General features: G+C 44.9%; 1 protein-coding gene across 1 annotated transcript in view; it reads right to left on the reverse strand.

Moving 5' to 3' along the window:
* LOC121672758 (aldo-keto reductase family 1 member D1-like) overlaps positions 1-20,801 on the reverse strand; it is a 34,884-nt gene extending 14,083 nt beyond the window's left edge. Inside the window, exons 1-2 of the mRNA XM_042045560.1 lie at positions 20,516-20,801; positions 4,141-4,308 (exon numbers count right to left, since the gene is read on the reverse strand). Coding sequence (XP_041901494.1) covers positions 4,141-4,308; positions 20,516-20,608 — 261 coding nt within the window. The 5' untranslated portion in view covers positions 20,609-20,801. The remainder of the gene's footprint in view (positions 1-4,140; positions 4,309-20,515) is intronic.
* Between the last annotated feature and the right edge of the window lie 108 nt (positions 20,802-20,909).

A 20,909-nucleotide genomic window follows, 5' to 3' on the forward strand; every position in this document is an offset into this window, starting at 1 on the left:
AGGACTGATGAAGTGTTGACCCAGTAAAGCCATTATGTATTTTTTTATTACAACAGAGGTTCTTCTGAGCTGAGTATATTGCAAACTCTTGCTCAATGAACTTAGATTCCTTTTGTTTTCCAAGCATATGCTTTCACTGAAAAACTTTGTTCCCACAAGGAATCTGTGGTCAGTTTTATGCTTGAAGGCAGAAGCTCGGATCATGTGAGTTAGCTATTGAACAGCCAAGCACCCAGCACAAAGAGAATCTTCTGGTTTTCTCCTGTGGTCGTGGAGCCTGAGAGACTGCCTGACTAGGGAAGTTTTCACTTATTCCCCAGTCCTCACGGGAAGATGTGTTTGTGTTTAGTCACTGTAATGCAGGCGTGAGGAGTTAAAGTCTTCTGTACCTCTTTAATCCCAACTGCTTCCTTTCAGGGTTGTGCCCTGAGATTGCTATGGAGTGTGCTTAGCTGGTGAGTGCTCAATACTATCTCTAACTGAACTCTGCTGATGCACGTCTCTTGCAAGAATAAAACCATAGCATGGTAATTAGTAACCAAGAGCTCTTTGTAAACTGATTGAGTTTTGTCGATTTTACCAGCAGCAGAATTAACACACAACAGAAGGTTTAAAGTGCCATTTGAATGCACACAGTAAGTTGGGTTATTTCCTTTTCTCTTTTTTTTTTTTTTTTCAACTTACAAAACTAACATGTGAAGTGTCATGTTGAGGTTTTTGTCACTTTTGTTGGTTGGAAAAACCTGCTATTTGCTGGTATGGTCATTGTCTAGTCAGTTCTGCCACCAAAGCTGACAGGCACTGTATGCCAAGGCATAGAATGAATTTGTTCTAAAGACACAAAACTTGAATTGTGATTTGTGGGAGAAGATGTTGATTATAGGTGTCAAGGGGTATAGCTTGGCTGAAGTTTAAGGTATTTTAACTGCTTGTTTGTTTTAAACCAAGTTAGAGTTATTCCCCAGGAAAACAATCTGCTCAGTTCAGCCCAAAGCAAGGACACCTTAAGTTGTACTGAGAGCAGGACACTTGACCCTGCCCTAAGCTGACAAACCAAAACACCTGGAAATTCATACTAGGCCCTTCTCAGCTGTGTCCTGCAAGGTGTGAAGAGTTTATGATCAGTAACAGTGGAAAGAGGCTGAGGTGTACTACAGTAAAGGGACCGAGGTCATGTTCTCAAGAGTTTTAAGCTGTTCCACTGGATTTATTGAAAGCCTTTGGTCTATGTATTTTTTTAAAGCATTTTACATGCAAAATGATCTTAACTTGTATTTAAGTACGGAAATGACTTTGTAGACCCTTCATGTTCAGTTTGTTACTGTGTTTTAGAAATTTGGTAACATGAGACATAGTGCTTAGAAGTAGTTTTTCTGAGTGCCCTTTCTAGCCCAGTACCATTAAGCTCAGTATTTGCCAGTAAATATACTTCCCTTTAAAAAACTGCAGAGGTTCTAAAGAACCAGCCTTTAAAAACAGCAAACATTTGTACTATGTCAAGACATCGATGCCATGGAAACTTCAGAGTTTCATAACTGTTTTCATGATTTGTACAAGTTATTGTATTATCTACCTAAGTAGAACCCATGTTGATGTTTGAGCAGTCAAAGCTGCCAGCTGGCTTTGGCATTTTAGGACACCACATTTCCTGGAAATGTTACTTCTAGTTTAATGAAAGAAATATCCTGGGATGAAAGAGGAGACCAGAAAGGTCTTGCTGTATAAGCCAAGTGAGATGTTGGCAGTTGATATAAAACCTCTAAAATTTCTGGATGCTGAGCTGCTCTGCCTGATCAGGCAGCCAGCAGCGAGAGCCAAGTGCAAGTGCTGATGATTTCAACTGGCAGATGCAGTGCGATCACACCAGGTCACTGTTCCAGCAACGCTGCCACTCAGCAGGGCTGCTCTCCTTAGTCCCCGCTGATGGATCAGCCTTCCATCTGCAGCATCTTTGCTTAAGGAAAGATCTGCGCCAGGGGCTTGAGACTGAAGGGTCTTGGGAATTTCCAGTACTTCTGATGTCAGTAAGGCAGAAAACAGAACTAACTTCTGTAGTGCCTACTGCTTCCAGGAATGGTCTGCTGTATCTACCTGGAAGACGCAAGAGTTCATATCAGTTGGTTATTGATGAATGCCTGAGGTATCTACTGGGTTGAGGTTTGCCTGTAGTTTGTAAGATACCTGAGTTTGTAAGGTACATAAAACTAGAGATACATAAGGCAAGGGTTATCCATTCCTGCTCCTTCTGGGATGTTCAGAGCTGCTGTGAAAGTTTTGAGTGAAACCTGTGAGAATCCTAGGTTGTGATGGATTGAATTAGTTGCAGAGTATTTTTCACTTCTGCCTTTGAACTCTTTTAAAGATTGTAGAAATGCTATCATGGACGATCACCCTGAGCAGCTGATGTTTTGTCAAGCACAAACAGGACACAACCGTAGGAGAAACACACATGTGTGTGTCGTCTCACAGACACATGGCAGGCTGGGAGCACAGGCACTGGCTGTTGTGGTACTGTGTGTTGCAGACCTGTGACTTGCAGGAGCTGCGGTTTTCCAAATGACTCAATGTTTAAGTAGTGACTATCAACTAGGAAGGTCATCTGGTGATCACATCAGACTACTGAATACAGAAGGGCTTAACAAATAAAGGAAGTTTGAAAATTTTACCAGGAGAGGTGCTTTCACAGAGCCTAAAGGTTGATATGGGAAAATAAAGTGCAGGGGAAGCAGCTGGGAAAGTTGAAATACTCGAAATTGTTAGGACATCTGGTTCTAACCTTTTGGCACAACTCAGTGGTTTTGATTTCAATATTACTGATAATTTGCAGTAAAGAAACTGTAAAACCAAATATTGAAACCAAATATATTCACTCATCCAAATCAACATATTTGGCATATGAGAGACTGAGAAATTCCCCTGATAAAGGCAGAAAGTTTGAGAACGTGAGGCTTTTCTCAGAATGGCAAGGTTGTTATCAGTAGAACCAAGCAGGAAACTTGGAAAAGAGTTGCATATTTTACAGACTGGAAATTGCTGTACTTGGAAATTGGTCTATAGCTGCTGAAAATCCACTTGGTCTGCAAACTATCCAATCTGAAGCTTAGTTTTCCCAGATCATAGAACTTAACTGAATTGCTCACAGTAAGCCAGGCCTCTCGTCCCATGGGATCTTTCACTCTAGGAACACTGGTGTTTATTTGCAAGTCTGTTGAGTAATTGTGGATTACGTCTTATTTGGGAAAGGAGAAAGGGAAAATATTAGGCTGATATGTTCAAAGAAGCACTGCAGGAAGGACTATTTGAGGCTATAAACTTCCTTAGAAACTGGACAGGCACCATCAGTCTTTATTCTGTGATGTGCAATGAGCTCTCTTTTACCTGGGATAATTCATTGTAGTTGTGACAGCTTTTGTCAGACCCTTCATTGGACAAGGGAATTCATTCTTTTAGGAGAGAGTCAGCTCATAGAGTTAAGACTTGAATGCATAAAGTAGCTCACGCATTATTCCAGCCTCGTTGCTCTAGAGCAGAAGTGTAATGACATCTTCTCTCCAAGTTGATTCCTCATCCTAAAAATTTTAATGACAGGTGATACAGTAACTAAGGGTGTAGCTTGATGAGTAATTTTCTGGCAGTAGTACCAATGTAAGCACTTGCTATTCTCCCATACACAGACACTGGCATGCACGTGCTTGCTCCCACCCCCTTCATTATGCAACCTCATGGCAAACCTGTACAGGGAATTACTCTAACAGAAAAAAATTCATTTGCAGGGTCATTGTCCAGATGGGGCTCTGTGTGTGTCAACACAATGTGTGGCACAGTAAAAGGTTAGGCAGCACTTTAGGCTGAGTGTAGCCATGGTTTTAACTTGCAGGTACCTACAATACTAAGCAGAATGGATGTTGCATGGTTCCCACTGCTCTCAGAGATTCAGAGAACAACAGTGATTCCTGTGCCTCACAGCAAACCTAGTGTTCATAAAGATCTGCAGCATTCTGGTAATGCTAGGAAAGAAAAATAAAGGATGTTGGATCTGGAAGGAAGCATGCCAGATGTTGACCGCCAGCATTCTTAAGAAAAAAGACCATTCACAGAAATCCTGGATTTAATGTAAATAATCTGAGTGCAGGTTCTCACCTTGCCACAGTAAAATATGTCTTCTCGCTTGATCTTCCCCTCAGCAATCTTCTCCCGGATGGCTTGTCCCACTTCATGCTCATTGAAGTAGACAAAGGCACCATCAATGTGGCGGTAACCAGCATCAATGGCAATCTTCACTGCCTCCAGACAGGAACCTTTGGGAGTCTGATGGGAGAAGGAAAAGAATGAAAATCATTTCAGCCTGCTGCTTACCTCATCTTCAGTGCTAGAGAGCCCCTGAGATATGTGCAAGATTTGTGCTGCAATTCATCCTGAGTGACCATCCCTTATCTCCCCAGATAACTGTGTTCCAACTTCTAAATAAAAAAGTGCTGTGCACTTTTCATCAAAACTCTTGAGCATGTGGAATTAGACTGGGAAAGGACAGGAAAGCAAAAAATTGTCTCACTGTGTCTGTGAAAGAGACAGTACTAGTGTCCTCAGGAAGTAGAAGTGAATGCATTTGATATGAAAATAATTTCAGTATTTCTTATCTAGAGAGTAAAGGCTTTCCTACAACAGCCATTTGATAAAATCCCCTACTCAAGTGGAAGGTAACTTTTTGGTTGAGCAAAGCTGGTCAACCACCTGCTGATCAGAGGCTGTTTGAATATCTTGGACCTTTAAGCAGTGCAGGAGTTTGGATTTGACTTCTTTCTCCTGAAATCAACTTATCATTGATGGTATCACAATCTGACAGTCAGGACTATCTACCGGTCTTCCCAGTTTTGGACAGCTGCTTTACTGTGTGGTTAAGAGCCAGTAGTTGCTTTAGTATATATTTATATACATTTTACTGCCTCAGTTTAAGATGAGCCCAAGAAACCTCCTAATAAGTCCAAGTGACATTTTTTTGTACTGTGTGCTGCATTTATGTTTGCCCATCGTTGCCAGAATTCAGAGTAAGCTTGTTTTTTCAGAACTGTCATATTTTCCATATTTTCCATTAGCCAATGTGGCAAGCAAAATTACATGTAGTTCCAAACCAAGCAAAAAAGCATAGAACTGGTTACTGAAATTATTTTTTCTGGTCACTGGAATTGTACTGAAAACATCTTATGGCTCCTACACTTTTTATAATGAGAGAGCAGTTCTAGGTGGTGGTGGCCAAGGGTGTGCAGCAGCACTATTCTCCCATCCTTTTCATGGACACTGCTCTGCTGTAACAGGGACATCTGATTCACTTTAAGAAAAACAGAAGGAGGGTAAGTCAAACTGCTCTGCTGTGCTGCTGTCTGTCAACAACAAGTGGCAAGAGTTGGATTTTGCTATCTGCAAGTGCAGGGCCAAGACCACACTGCTTCTCCTATGAAGAAAACACATGCTGGAGACATCAGGAAATGAGACAGTATGAAGGGAGGATGTCAAATTTGTTGGTTTTGCCAATGCCAAGGGAAGACAAGAAGCAGGACTGGCAGTAGTGTTGTTGGGAAGGACCATTTTTCACCATAGCAATAGCTCTTGCTCCTCTCCCTCCTAGCTGTCCTTTTACAGATGCCACTGGCTTGGCCGTCCATGAGTTTGTCATGAAAGAAACAGCTGCTTTTCCACCACCTGCTGAACTAGAAAGTGTGAAACTCATAGCTGCTATAGGATGCTTCAGTGATTAAGAACATTGCTCTTCCCTTCCATGTTCAATGAAAGAAAAGACTTTGAAGGACTGCTAAAGATGCCTGGGGTTGTCTTCACCCCTTGTCTTTCAGTCCCAGAACTGTAGGCTGGTGACAGATCATTCTGGGATAAAGGGCCCATATTCCAGCCTGCTTGCTCAGTGCTCCATCCTGGCTGACTCTCTGGGACACAAATGGACCAACTTCTGTTTGGGCTTGGGGGGAGCTTTCTGCTCCAGCATGCAGTGCCTAAAGGTTACTTAAAATGCAAAGCAGCTCACACGTGCCCTGATTTATTACAGAGCTGAATGAGGGCTGAGAAGCAAAACGGCACAGTTTGGCACTCTAGAGTATTTACAGTGATGATGCAATACTGTGTGCTTAATTGAGGGAGACAACGAAACACTTGTTTCAGTGCTTTGCTGCTTTTATTGTGGGAGCCTCCCAAAAGCACACTTGGCCCCTGGCAGGGCCCTTTCCTGGTTGTTAGTCAGATGTAATGAAGACCACAGCAGCTACCAGCTTTTCAGGCACACTCAATGGCTACTTTTCACTTGGGGCATGCCGGGCAGCATTACAGAAGTGCAAGGCATGGAGCAGTGACAACCTCCAACATGTTCTCTGCTTTGTCCCTGCCTGAACCTGCAGGAGAGATTTGAGAGAGGCATCAGGAAGAAAGCTCTGACATGAGTATTACAAGCCTGCAGTGACTGGTGACAGTAACCTCAGACCTCTGCCCCAGCACGAGGTTGGAGCCGCAGTTGCAAACTCAGGCTGAGTGACACAGAGCAACAGGGCTCACCTTAAAGGTCTGGGGAGCTCAAGCCTAAGTGATTATTAGTTATCTGAAAGGCAAGTGTATTTCCAAAAGTGCTATCCGTGTTTTTTCTCTCTGAAACATGATTCTGCAAACAGTGTATCTTTCTAGATTTCTTCAGCCTGTTTGACTTTTACCGTTCGAGCATATGAAAGCAGAACATTCAGAGGACAGTGATGCATTACCATGATACAGCTTTTGAAAAAAAAAATTTTTTTTTTTACTTTTTCCGTTTTTTGGAGAGACTGAAAATGGGATGTGAGTCTGGTACTAGAATTTCCCCTCTTTGCACTCTTGAGAGATTGCATGAACACAGCTCCCTTTTGTTTCCTGAAGCTGTAAACTAAACTCTAACAATCAAGGAAATGTTGATTATTGAGTTGCGTCCTTTCTCGGTCACCAGGGCCAGTTTAGTCAGTAAGAAAAGCAGAAGGAATAGGTGAGGAAAGGTAGAGTCTCACATGTAAGGCAACAGCACAGTTTCAGACATGGAAGGAGGGTAGAAGAGAGGGAAATGCTTGCTGTTACTGCATCTGCTTTTGGCTGAATCAGTTGACTTGTGTTAGAGCTGAACTTCTGTCTATTTCTTAATCTTTTACATGGGACTTACGTCTGTACAAATAATCTTGTGAAAGACCCCTCCATCTCAAGGAATAACCTTATTCTTTAGGGGCTTGGAGTGGCTTTTTTTGGATCAGGTCTTGATTAGCAATGGCTGGAGGTGGGTTTACATTACATGTATATGTTTTTATTGCACTAGTCCATTTCATCTGATGTGGTATATTAGTTCTTACAGACTCTGGCCTAAGGTGCTTCATATAAAAATGCAAAGCAATCTAGGGAACGGTTTTTGGAAAATATTGCCTCTATTGAACTGTCCCAGCTGAAGGTCTGAGACATCTGTGAGTCTGAAAACTTTATACCATATGTTTATTTTCATTCTAATGGAGAAACTATCATTTCTGGCATTTCACATATTTAATCCTTCCAAATTCTGCAGTAATGGGCTGTGGTAAATTGTGCTGATGAGTTGCACAGACTAGTCATGTTGTGGTATTGCCACTTTTTAGAAGTGTTGCTTTAGGTGTCGTATCTTATTCCATTGCTTCCTGACACACCATACTAAAGTTGGATGACTCAAACCACCACTGCTCATCCATCTTTCCATCAGAGAAGGCACAGACCTGGATCTTTCCCCTCTGCTTCGCTGCTCAGTCTGAGGTGTTTAAATCTCTTCTGTCTTTCATGGAATTGGTCTTCAGTAGTGACCAGATCAAAGGTTACCAACTGAAAACCAACTTTTATTTAAGTGCAGATAAAAATTTGCAATGTGTCTATGTTGTATCAGTGTCAGCACCATTTATCACAGCAGCTGATGGAACAGCATCTCCCAGGCTGTTTGGCCATGGGCACACTTATTCTACTCAGAACCCCAGACCTCTTTCCCCTCCTTCCTGCAGGTTGTACTCCCTTAGTACATTACCTAAAATGCAGTTGCCTATGCTGTCTACTCACTCCAGACAGGGTTTTATTCTTGCACTATTCCTGAATGAACAGGGCTCACTTTTAGAGCAGTACAAATACCAGATGAGGTACTGAAATGTCTCTGTGTTATAAACCTTTGTGCTTTGTTAGTAGTAATTCAGGACTTTCTAGCTTTGGCCCTAAGACAAATTTCTGCTTCTTTATTACTTTTTATTTAAGTGTAGATAAAAGGTGTTCTTGATCCTTAGCCATAATTAATGTTTCAGTTTCTAATCAGCGTGCCTTGCAACTATGCTACTTTGATCAAGGACTTGTTTCAGAACTGGAGTTTTATAACCACTTGTGCACTGTAAGTCGGATATTTATCTTCAGTGCTTTTGCAGATAGTCACTAATTTGTGCCAAAGAACCGTATTAAATTTATTGCATGTTTTATGATAAAAGAATAACTGCTTGGTTGACGAGGAGGACTTGCTCAATCACTAATAAATTTCTTCAATAGCATCTGTGTTATTTTTAAGATCATGAAGTTTAAGGAAACAAGAGACACAATTATTCCCTCTATCAATCAGTAGCTTGTAAACCGGCTGATTTACCACCATGCATGACAGATTTAACTGGTATCTGTTTCCTTCAGGCTCCATGATAAATAAATTCAACAGAAGGGCTGGGGAAGCAGACTCATACATGCACCTTCACTGAAAGAGAGGAAGCAGCAATTTGGCCCCTTCTCCACAGATGAAGTAGCCAAATGGCCAGTTACCACTTTCTGTGAGTCTGAAAAAGCAATGTGCTTCATCAGTTCTGTCTGTCTGAAAGGGTCTGCTCTCTTTTTCCTCTGAGACCATAAACTTTCCTAATTTTTAATGTTTATTCCAGACACCTTCCATCACATCCCATTTTGTCAAAAACTATTCTCCCTACCACAGCAAATGGTTCAGCTTCAGTTTTGTTCGTGAGTGCACATGACCAAACCACAGGAGAATGTTTTTATGCAGGCATACCCATGACTTTTTCTCTTCCCACTCAAGTAGAATAGTATTTGCTCAGCAGTGTTAGTGCTTATCTGACTTATTACTGTTATTTAGTGTCACAGTTCAGCTGCCCTTCAATTCTTTTGTTTTTTCTAAAGCATCTTTTTCTGGTCAGCAATTTCCATTGGCTTTCCAGCTGATTAAGAGGGTTATCTCCAAAGACACAGCTAACAGGACACATTGGCAGTAGATTATAATCTTGTAAAACCATGTGAATTGCTACTGTAGTCACTGCTTTTATGTCTTAACATCAGTATTGTCATTTATTCTTTATAAGTGCATACAGTAAAGGAAAACGGGCTCAGGCTCTCAGATTCTGCTCTGCCCTGTTTTACAGGAGCAGCTTTACAGAGTTGCATGCACGAGTGTCAGCAGCACATGAGAGCAGAGGAAGCAGCCCTTCAGGGAAGAAGCCCTTTACCTTAGTCCTGAGCATCTCACCTGTTTAGTGCAATGCTTTCCGGTCTCTCAGCTGGGAATAATGATCTAGGGGGGAAAAGCTTGAGGTGTTAGGAGACACAGGGCCATCTTCTGGAAAAATCTGAGTTTAGCTGCAGCAGAATTACACAAGACATCCAAGCCGTGGGCCAAGTGCTCCAGTCCAAACCTATAATTTAGGATGTGGAGCCGCTGTTTAGGAATCTTAGTCAGCTAAATACAGGAAGGAGAAAGTAGGTACATTCCTGGGCTCAGAGCCTCCTTCACCAGAGCTCAGCACTCACACACAGATTCTTATGCAAGTTTCTAGAAGCCCAATTGCTTATTTCTATTTGCCTGTTTTCTGGACAAGCTGGCAAAAAGGATTGGCTTAAGATGTTAGGAACAGAGCATAGAAAGCATGTGTACTGAAGGCCCTGCAGGAAAGCACAGGTTGAGTTTACAAAGCTGGAGGATATGAGCCACAAAAGGGTACATTCTTAGAATTGTTTAATCTTGTAAAAGAGAAGCTGTACTGTACACCTCTTTCTTGGAAAATGCAACCGCCAGCACATCCCTCTCTCTTGTACACAGGAAAATCTGGCTTTCATCCCCCGGAAGCATTGGCAGCCACCATCCAGGAAGCAAAACCCAGCAAAGGGTTCTCTGCAAAAGCAGGTAGAGCTGGGAATGGAGGCAGAGAACACAGCTAAGAGCCACAGGCTGCTGTGCTGGCCCAGAACTTTGCTTTATGTCTTCCAGCATCTTGCCTTGGAAGGTGGAGGACAGCAAATATGTGCAGAGAAGATGGGGGAATGGTGACACTTGTGGCCTTGTGTCCCACCATGAATGAGGGTGAAAAGGGGGTGCCTTTCCCCTCTAACCTGATGCTCTATCGGTGGCCTGAAGCAGGGGTTTGTCCGTACAACAGAAATTGGGACTGCATAACTACAGATTTAGCATTTCTAGAATTCCTGTGACATTGTTATTCTAGGATTTAGCCAAAGCTGTCTTCAGGAAAGCCTTATTATTGTTGCTGGCAGAGGGTGCTGGAGTTATTTTTAACACCTAACTGCAGAATCCTCAGTTTTAGGAACTCTGCAACTTTTCACTGGACACAAAGTCAGTTAATGCAAGGTGAAGCTAAAGAGCTGCCATACCTTTCTGCTGGCAGCTAGAGGATTAAAGCAACCAAGCACATGATAGGCACACCTGGGATCCCATGCTCACAAGGCTAGTGGGGTGGACTGGGAAACTTTCCTGAAGAGCTGGAGGACACAGTAGCCCTCTGGCTGGCCCTGGAAAGCATGGATCTATCTGGGAGGGTGGGTGCTATCAAAATACCCTTCAGACAAGCACTGCAATCGTGGGGATGTGTGAGGTAAAAGTGGAAGATAAAGCACCAGCTGGTGCAATAAAAGAGAATAAAAGGTTGCCAGTAGCTCTTCTGCTTCATTCCCTAAAGTTAAAGGGGAGAGGTTTCTGGCGCCAGTTCGAAGAAGTGCTTGCAAAGGCAAATGTAAGACTTGGGGAATTCCACCACCTAGTTAGCTGAACCAACAAGAGTTGGCTTTGAAGCCTAGAGAGGCATTTTCTGCACAGTGCTTTCAAGTTTTGACAAATCTGGCCTCCTAGGTCAACCAAAGAGACAATCCAGATGTTAGCTTCCCACATGAGCTGCAAGAACATGCTTACACTGTTTTTTGGAGAACTGCGGGGAATCAGGGACACATGGGAGTGCACAGCCATATTTAACGTATGGAGTCGGTCAGGGACATTTTAAAAATGGACCTTTGCCTGGAAAACTGGGCTGTAAATGTTCTTGCCAAAAAGCGTATCTTTCAGTTGTGGTAATCCCGATTACTCACTCGTAGGGGTTCAGTTTTTCCCCTCTACAACAATGCCAGTGATTCCCTGTCTCATCTTCTGTGAAACAATCTTCTTAACTTTTATTTAGATAGAATGACTTTCCCTGTGGCTCTTGAGCAGGCTTTAAAAAAACCCAGAATATTTAGAAAGCCATAGGGAAAGAGAAGAATAAAAGTACTATTTTTTGGGTGTCAATATTTGGCTTAGTATTATTGCACTGGTAACAGCCAACTTTGTAGTTTTTGGAAGAGGGGTATATTGAAACAGCTAGTGTTTGTCACTGCAGCATGCAGCTATGGAATGGAAAAGGTCTGTTCCCTGTTTGGTTACCTTTCAAATAAGAATCCTCGTGACCGGTTTTGAGTAGTGCTACTGTCCTAAAAACTTATCTGGATTAACTCTCTATTAGTTTTGGATCTGGACTGATTAAACACGATTCTACCCCCTGTCATAGACAGACATGTAGTTTGGTGGGTCATGGTGGCACCTGATATCCACCATCCAAAAGTTGTCCTGACTCCCAGATGAAGTTGTTACTTCCTAAAGGCCCCCTTGTTCTGGGAGCATTCTCCTCTGGAGTGCTCTTGCCGAGTCCAAGTCTGCACGTGTTGGTGCTGCGTTTGGGAGCCAAATGACACAGTGCCAGGGTGGCTGCAAGAGCCAGCCCCTCTGCTTGGATTAGGCAGGCATCACTGCACAAGGCCAGGCAATTATCTGGCTGTCAACGGATTCATTAGTGCAAGTCCTCGGCTCTGCAGGGGGATATGCCTCTTGGTCCTGGAGCAGACTGAAAATGATTTCATGTAGCAGCTGAGATGTCAGCATAGGTTAGAGGTACTATCATTTTAAGAAGAAGGGTTTTTGTTTAAGGCATGCTTGGGTGGCTGGGGGGAGGCGAAAAAGTCATTCTGATAACAATATGCTCCTCAGAGCAAACTAAAAAATTCACCATTTTCCAGGACCAGCGATTCTGTGCCCATTTTGCTCAAAGTCCTCCCTTTTTGTAGCTAGAAAGTTAGTCCTTCATTCACACACATCTACAAGGCTGGGCTCTTCCTCATTAGGAATTTTATAAGTTGACCACTTCAGTAACTGCAGCTTTTAATCTGCTACACACGATTAGACATTAATTGTGTTCACAACCGGAAATGGAAGCCATTACCACAAAGTAGAGATTAGTAATACTATCAATTTATTTTCTATTAAGCTTCAGGTTTCATGGAAATGAAGAACCACAGAGAACTGCATCAGAGAACATACATGGAGGAAAAAGAGCATTTTGCAAATTCAACAATGTTTTAGAACCAGGGACTTTGTGCAAATCAAAGTATCAGGAACAAAGTTTGTGTCTCCAAGAAAGTTGCATGCAAGAATCTTTCCTCCAGATTGACTTGTGTGGTAAGTCATTTTATCAAATCCAAATTTAAAATCTGACATTAATAGGTAAGGTACAGTTCTTACACAAAAGCTAGGAGTTTCTGAGTCTGCCAAATTTCAGGAAAAAAAGCATCTGCCTTTTCTAATTACCTGATTTTTCTAATTGTATGACTTAGGTTTCCTTTCTTAGTGAGATAAAGACGCAATATTGCATTTTTGCAAGCCAAAAATGTTCCATTGTATAACACAAGATCACAGGGAGCTAGCAGTGACTGAGGCATCAAGAGGTGGTTGCAGGCAGAGGAGGAGAGGTCAAGGCTAAACATGAAGGAAGTGTTGAAGACAACAAAATGGAGGAAGACTGCTCCAGTGGCAGAACAGAGAAGTTGTACGGTTGAGGAAAAAAGGAGAACACAAGATAAATCAGAGGTAGTAAACCTGCCACTTGAGCATGTAAGAAAGGGAATTCTAAAATGTGTCACGAAACAGTAAGACTTTAGCAAAAGTCATCGATGAAATCAGAACTTGTTCTGAGATCCTTTTGATTTAGCTTAACCTTCTAGTGTGTGCCCTCACCTCTTTGTTGTAAGGAGTTTGATCTGTGAAAGCACTCTTTCATGTGTGAAACCACTTATTCCCTGGCATATTTGCCACCTCTGTAGTAAACAGCATGGATGATTTAAGGCAATACTAGAGCCCAATCACTGCAGTTTCTTGAATCCTCACACAAGCTTCTGCCTAAGAGCCAAGTTGGTCTGTTGCCTGCTAAAAGCTGATGCCCGCTGCTGCACCTCCTCAAGGCATCTGGGCACCAAATACCAAGAAATCCTGCCTTGATCTGCTCTTGGCAACTGGGTCTTGCCAGTAACTGACTTAGCTGAGGAATAAGGAATAAAATCTGAGCAATAATCGGTGGGGGCATCACTCAACACCAGGATACCAGCCACTGAAGGAAAGGCATGCCATCTGCAGTCTGTGCAAGCAAAATTGATGCAGTACAGTTTAGTCCTTCAAGCACTAAACTAACTGAGTCATGACTCCATGAGCGCTCTGGCTCCAGATATTTGGTTTCAGGATAAATATTGTTCAGTGTGAAGGCCAGGCTAAGAGTTTACTAACAGGCAGGCAACAAGCCCTCCAGGACACACAGCAGATCACGCACAGTTGTCTTTCTGGGCTGCTTCCCTTCACCCCTGACTCAAGTGTACAAATCTCCACTTGGGTGTATGGCTTTAGGATATCCTCAGAGACCGAGGTAACATGAGGCTACCCTCTGAAACATCTCAGAAATGCCAACCCCGGGAGACCACATGTTGCTGTGTGTGGCTCCACTGCTCCAAAGCGCTCCCTGAAGACAAGAAGGACTAATACTGCATGAGGTAGTACTGCTGCTTGAAAAGAAAGCAGCTTGAGAAAGCCAGTGGTGGTTACCAAAAGGGTCTGTGAAGGGACACAATGTCTTATGGAAATGCTAGTTAGGAGATACAGCCCAATAACTTCAAAAAAAAATTTTTTTTCAGGAATTTTATTTGCCTCTTAGGTTCAGGGCCTAAATAAGATAATTGTAACCAAATATCCCAGCTGACTCCCTCAGCTCTGTTCAAATTGGGTTCCCAATATTTTACCTCTGAAAAAAATATTTCCCTGGCATTACATCTGGTAATTTCATGTAGCTTCGTAAAGATCACTTCATTAGAGAGCTAACTTCACACTCAGTATTTGCTGAGTTCAAACACATATTCATGTGTAATCACTTACATGAGAAGGACGGAGGTATTTTCTTTGCATGTTTATTTTAATAGCATGTCATGGGAAATAAGATAAAGCTGTAAGAACACTTGGATGTTAGAACAGTTCCTGCTCTTGTCACTGCCTCTCTCATCTCTTTCAAGAAAAAGTCCAGAAGTCAAGTTTACCTCAGGAGGAAGACAGAGTCAGAGTAGGAGAAATTTATAGGCAAGAGATCAAGGAGTGGAAGCCTTTAAGCTCAACTGTCTGCAGAGATCTCAGGTGTGTCACTTCTCTCTGGGAGTCTCAATACATGATTCATTTTGCAGCTTTGGGTCAGGCCAGGTGACTTTCTTTACAAGTTACCTGAAATCATTGCTGTCTTTAGCCAATTGTACTTCAGAAGCCAGTGGTGGCCAGGAGGAAAACAGGGGGAATTAAGCTGTGTGTAATTCCTCCCTTACTGCAGCTCAGAGATTCAGATCCTGTCACGGGGACAAATCATTTATTATCTCTTTTGACTTAACAGCAGCCTATGGCAGCTCCAAAGGCAGGCAGCCTCCAGCAGGGGTGCAGCCAGCACCGTTAAGAGTGATTGAAAAAATTTCTGCATGCACATCCTTGTGCAAGGAACTTTTTGGCATAAATGATCCTATGAGAGCATTAGAGGCTGTTAGACCTGTACAACGAAAAGTTACTCTGTTCAGCTTCTAGCTTGGGTGTAAAAAGTAATTCAGGGTGCCAAAACAGTGTTTTTACTTATCCAAACCAGATTTTTTTAACTTGGTCACTCAGACTGGATCTGGGAGCCCTGGATGAACTTTTCCTCTCCCTGATTCAAACCAGCAATTTCTTCTTAAACAAAACCCAGACTGTCTGGGCATTCACAAGGGTTACTTTGTGGTAGTTAAAGATTTGGGGAAATGGGTCTCTCTTCCTCCTGGCTGGATGCCATACCAAGTTCTTCAGCATCCAACACTGTGGGGCTGGTGGGCAGTGCGCTTTCCCATGGGGAGGGTGCTTCTCCTGCTCCAGCCTGTGCATGTTTCTTCTTGTCTCTCTCTAACTATCACATACCCCGCGATCACGTTATTTCCCTGAGCTGTCTGATATGAGTTTAATCCCCAGAGGCTGAGAGGAGGACTGAATCTGGTTTCCCACCGCCCATGTGGATTCCCTTACCAGCGGGCTATTCAGGGAAAGGCAACTTCTACCTCCAAGTGCTTTAATAATTCTTTGATTCCTCAGCTTGTACTGCCAGTGCCCAAAATGAAATGCTTTGCCATTTGTTTTGCCTGAAACTATTCCACAAAACTGCTTCCAATTTATGAATGGATTTGGCTACCTCAGAACCTCATTTTTAGCTAAGTCGTAACTTGCCAACAGCCCTCACCCAGTGCTATTCTTGAGCGCTTTGCCCAATCTTATGTTTCAGAAGCAGCGCCTCTGTACAGTGCGGTTGCTACAACCTTCCCTCCAAACCCTGTCCTCCCTCAGTCAAAACAGGAAGGCAGGAGAGGAGCTGTGGCCAAGGCCCCTTGACCTTCCAGGGAAACAGCGAGTATTTATGTGGAGACACTGGACTGATGATCTTAGCTGTGTTGACAGGGATGAGTTATAAAGTGAAGCAGGCATAAGTGCAGCTTTAACGAGGCATAGGGTTTCCAGGATTTAGGAGTGTTTTTAGCACCTTTCCCCTCTAAGACTGCTCATCCCCACACTTCATCTGCTTCCAGATGGGTACCAGTGCCACTCAATAGGCTGTGCTGGGAGCTAAGAATCAGTGCTGGGAAGTGGTGGGAGCCTGGCATGGACTTACCTGGTTCTACCATAGCACAGGGCAATGCCAGGGGCTCATCAAGGGGCCTGTCCTCCTCTACCACCCTCCCCTGTGGGGCTGCCCTCTCCCTCCTCCCCCCCCCATCTACTTAATACCCTGGAGAATTGGGTCAACAGCTTGGGGGCCCTCAGGGAGGGGGAGCTGGACACGGTGCATCTGCTGGAGCCTTGGCAGAGCTGCTCCTGCACTCACAGGACTTTGCCAGAAGGATGCACAGAGCCAAACAGAGGTAGAATTGGCATCAAATTTTAAAGCTGTCTGGAGTGCTCTGGTAGTCCTGATTCACAATTCCCACTGTGGTTCCCACCCAAACCCATGAGGAGAAGGAATATTTGGGAAGTGAAGAGAGAATAGGGGAAGGAGTCAGTGCCTGAGATTTCCACTTTTTCACTCGAGTCCATCCTTGCTAGGATAAACAGCCTAATTTTTCGTGTAGGCAAGAATCTAATACAAATCATGCATTTCCTTCCTTGCGTGAAGGAGAATGAAAAACCAACTTCAACACACTAAGATCTGCCTGCAAAAGAAAATTTAGCTTAATAGTTATACAATTATTGCATTCCTTTATTTAATAATAAGGATAGGAAACACCAATTAAACCTGTAAAAAACTTTTTATATGCTTCTCATGATAAATAACCTGAATTTATGACAAATTCAATTCTATGACCCAGTGAAGATTCCTTTCTTCCTGTTAGCAGATGAACTGATAGCCAATGGATTCATTGTACTTTCTTGCTGTGGTAGGAGAGTAAAGCAAAAAGAAACCCCCACCATTGCACTTTTCAGCCTCAAAGAATTAGCTGAATTGTCATCCCAGCCTCTACCCCATCAGAAGAAAAGCTCTCTCACATCCAGGGGGAAAGAGCATTCAATGAAAATGAGTCTGATTATCAAACAGACCTTTTCCACAGTGGTCCAGCTCTGCTCCTGTTGAGCGATGTACTACATTGAGTCAGTAAACTCGTGCAGGGGACTGACTTCGTATCTTTTGCTGATATAGATGTATCTTTTGTTGAGTGTTTCACAACCAGAAAAGCATGACTTATCTCCCAAAGTCGTCTTTGGGAGAAAAATTAAGTAATTTAAGATGAGCAAGGCAAGCTGCTGACACATTTCAGATTTGAAGGCACTGCTGTTCAGTTTATGCAGACAAAGCCTGAAACGTGAAAGCTGGCCTCCTGCCTTTGTTTTCTTGTAACCGACTGCCGGAGAAGCCGATTTCCCCGCTCCGCGCCTAACTAGATCTGCCTGGTTTGCTTAACCAGCGAGCACATTCCTGCACTTCAGGAAGAACACTCCAGGCTCATTACGAGCTACTGGGCTACAGCACAACACTGAGAAAACAGATTTGTTTTGGACAAGCTGCTCTGACATGGAGGTGCCAGGGTGAATAACCCTGGTGGAAAAAAAAAAAATCAAAGCAACAAGCTAACATAAAATCAAAAACCTGCCTGCAAGAGCAAGATGAATAATCTGACAAATGAATGGCTCTGTATTTTGTATCAAAGCACGAAATGACTAGAAGTTGCAGGGATCTGACTCATGAGCAGAAATAGAGTGCTGGGGCTGGCTTGAGCCGTCGCTACCACCAGCTGCCTGCCCCCACCGCTGGAGAATGGGTGGCTTAGATGCTGCTTCTTAAGCAATTCAGCCACAAAAGGCTACAGCTAAGCATTTTAAGGGAAACGTGTCAGCGCTAGTTTATAGCCTCACTCCTTAGGATAAACCTTGAAACGGTCCTGGGTTGCCACAAAGCCTTTCAGCTGTTGAGGCAGGAGGAACAGGGCAGACACTTCGCCAGGCATCTCAGTGGAAGTTGCACCAGGCACAAGTCAGTACTCGGCAAAGCAGCTTGTCCCAGCCAAGCAGCACTCCGCTGCCACGGCGAGGAGCCGACAGAAGTCTCCCCCATCCCCCTTATCAGCAAAGCAGCCTTTTTGGAACGGGCAAATTTTAAGCTGTGACCTATTTAAAGATCCTGCCCCATCACCGACCAGCAGCACAATTCTGCAACAAATCCCATAGCACGCTGCTGCCGCTGCGTTTCCCCAGCTGCTCTCTGTGACAAGTTCTTCGACTCAAATAGCAGTCCTAATCCTAGCGTAAAGCTCCAGCCCAGCTCCACCAGATAAACATACATTGTTTCACCCGGTCTTCTGCGAAAATGAGACTGTGGCAAGTGCCTTATCACTGCTATTTTCTCTACCTCTTCTCAGCTCCTCCTCCCACCCGTAACTTTCTAACGTGTTTATCATGTAGAAAGAGAAAGACAGCTCAGAAAATCAAACTCCTACAAACGCAGGGAGAAGGAGAAAGGGTGATTGGATATATGCACCCATCCCTACTGAGGGTACAGTTACACAGCAGCTTCAATTGCTCTAAACTGGAGTTGCCGTAGCAATGCCTGCCCTGCCTGCATCATCATGTCCCCCCCACTTTCTGTCAGCAGAAAACAAAGGACGTACATGCAAAAAGCCACTACCTGGGGCTGTTTTGGCTGAAAACGAGCCCTACCTAAAAATTACTCATTTTGGCTCATTGCGTTCCGTGCAAAGGCTCGCTGTACACCTCGAGCCACAGGAGGGCAAAGGAAGCATCAGGGGGAGAAGAAGCAGCTCTGTTGCTCTGTTGATTTTGGGACAGCTGGATTCCTGGAGAATGAATTCTTATCAGGGTAACAGCAGTGCCGAAAAGCTGCCTCCATAAGGGGAATCGCACCCAGCTCCCCTCTCAGGTCCGTCAGGTTACTTGCTACTCTAGGCTCCCTCCTCAGCCTTGCCTGATGCCACAGTATTGGGCCACGGCTTGTCCGGGCTGCAGGCGGGAAGTGTAGCAAGGTAGGAACTCTTGTGCTGGCAGCTGCATTTTTCTTAACTTAAAACTAGGGCAAAAATTGCAACTTGATGGTTCGGGGCATGATGTACACGTCTGGAAAAAGATGTTTCAAGTTCATTCAGAGCTATCTTGACACTGAATTATGCAACATTCTGCTTTGCTATATCAAAACTCCTGCTAGAAACCTTAATTTTGTTTCAGTAACCATTATTCAAATAATGCACTAGCTGAAAATATCTCCAGAAAGTCTAGTGATGTGGGGGACGATGCCCAGGCTCTGAAGTAATGAATTCCTACTGATTCTCCCCATCGTTAAGTGAGATCTGCAGTCCTGGGGATGTCTTACACCCTTTCTGCATCACTCATGCATTGCCTGCAGTAGTGTTTATTGAAAATTCAACACCGTTATTGATGCACCATAGTCCATTTAGTGGTTGGTAAATGGCTTTAATCAAGAGTTTTCTTTAAAAAGGTAATTTTAAATATCTGTGATATGTGGAGTCATACACACAACATTGCATCGCAACTATTACACAAGAAGGGTTCTGGCCACTATGTCTCTTTCCCAACTCTTCAAACAAACAAAAAAGACAACTGATGAAAGATCAGGCAGTTTAGGAGAGCTTTAAAAGGCAGTGGCTACCGAATTGCCTTTGCGCTCCCAGGTGCGCAGAGGGAAGAAGCATCAGGTGTGCTTCCCCAGCCTCCACGGGTGCAGCCGACCGGCACGGTCAGACGGGATGCCTGCCCGGCGCAAAACCGAAGGATGCAGAATATTTGAGAGTGGTTTGGCCTCTGGCAGTCAGCTGTGGGAGCCGCAGGAATCAGGATGCAGGAATTTGGGTCTTTGTTTCAGGAACATTACTTGGAAAGTGTCGGGGGCAGCCGCAAGACGGTCCGAAATCCCTCATTTTATTTACGCTCGGCGCAGGGGGCAAGGCAGGGGACCCGACGGCACCGTCCCTCCTGGCTCCGGGGGCCCGAGGGCTCCTGGCCTCCTTGCCAGGAGCCGGCACTCGCTGGGGATCCCATCCCTTCCCGACCCGGGCATTGCACGGCACCGTCTCGACTCCAGATTCCCCGCGCCCCTGCCCGTGCGCCCAGCGGCGCGGGGCGGTGGGCGACGGTGGCAGCTGCAGCACACCGCGAGCTGGGCGGCATTTTTCCTTATTTCTTCCCACCTTTGCCTCATCTGCGGGCCGCGCACTGCCCGCGCTGCTCATAGTAGAGCTGAGTCTTTAACTTCGCACACGGGGAAAGGAGCAAAGAGAGAAGTAGCCGGGACGGGAGGAAAGAAGGGGGGTAGCCGCGGCTCGGGGGGCTGCAGCGAGTGCAGCCGGCACCTGTCCCCGGACTTACTTTCTGGGGGTCGGCGTAGGTGCCCAGCCCCAAGAGCGGGATGCTGTTGCCGTCACTCAGCGGAACGCGGTGGCTCTCGGCGGTGAGGTTCATCGTGCCGGCAGGTAGGGCCGCCCCGGACCCGGGGCTGACTCCGCAGGGGGCGGGAGCCGCCGCTTCGCAGCCAACCGCGGCCCCTGGCACCGGCACCCACCGACGGCTGGACGGAGCGGACCGGGAGCGGCTCTGCGGGGACCGAAGGACGAACTGCCCGCTCCCGCCGCCGCGGAGCGCCTTTTTGGGGGGCCGAGCCACGTGTACCCGCGGCTGCCCTGCACCGCGCCCCGCCGCGCACCGCCCCGGCCCCGCCCCGGCCCCGCGGCCACCGGCTCCCCGCGCACCGCCCCGCGCAGCG

This window comes from Corvus kubaryi, unplaced genomic scaffold, assembly GCF_017639235.1.
Source record: "Corvus kubaryi isolate FWS band 111438036 unplaced genomic scaffold, C.kubaryi_AGA036_p1.0 64936, whole genome shotgun sequence".
NCBI classification, from domain to species: Eukaryota; Metazoa; Chordata; class Aves; order Passeriformes; family Corvidae; genus Corvus; species Corvus kubaryi.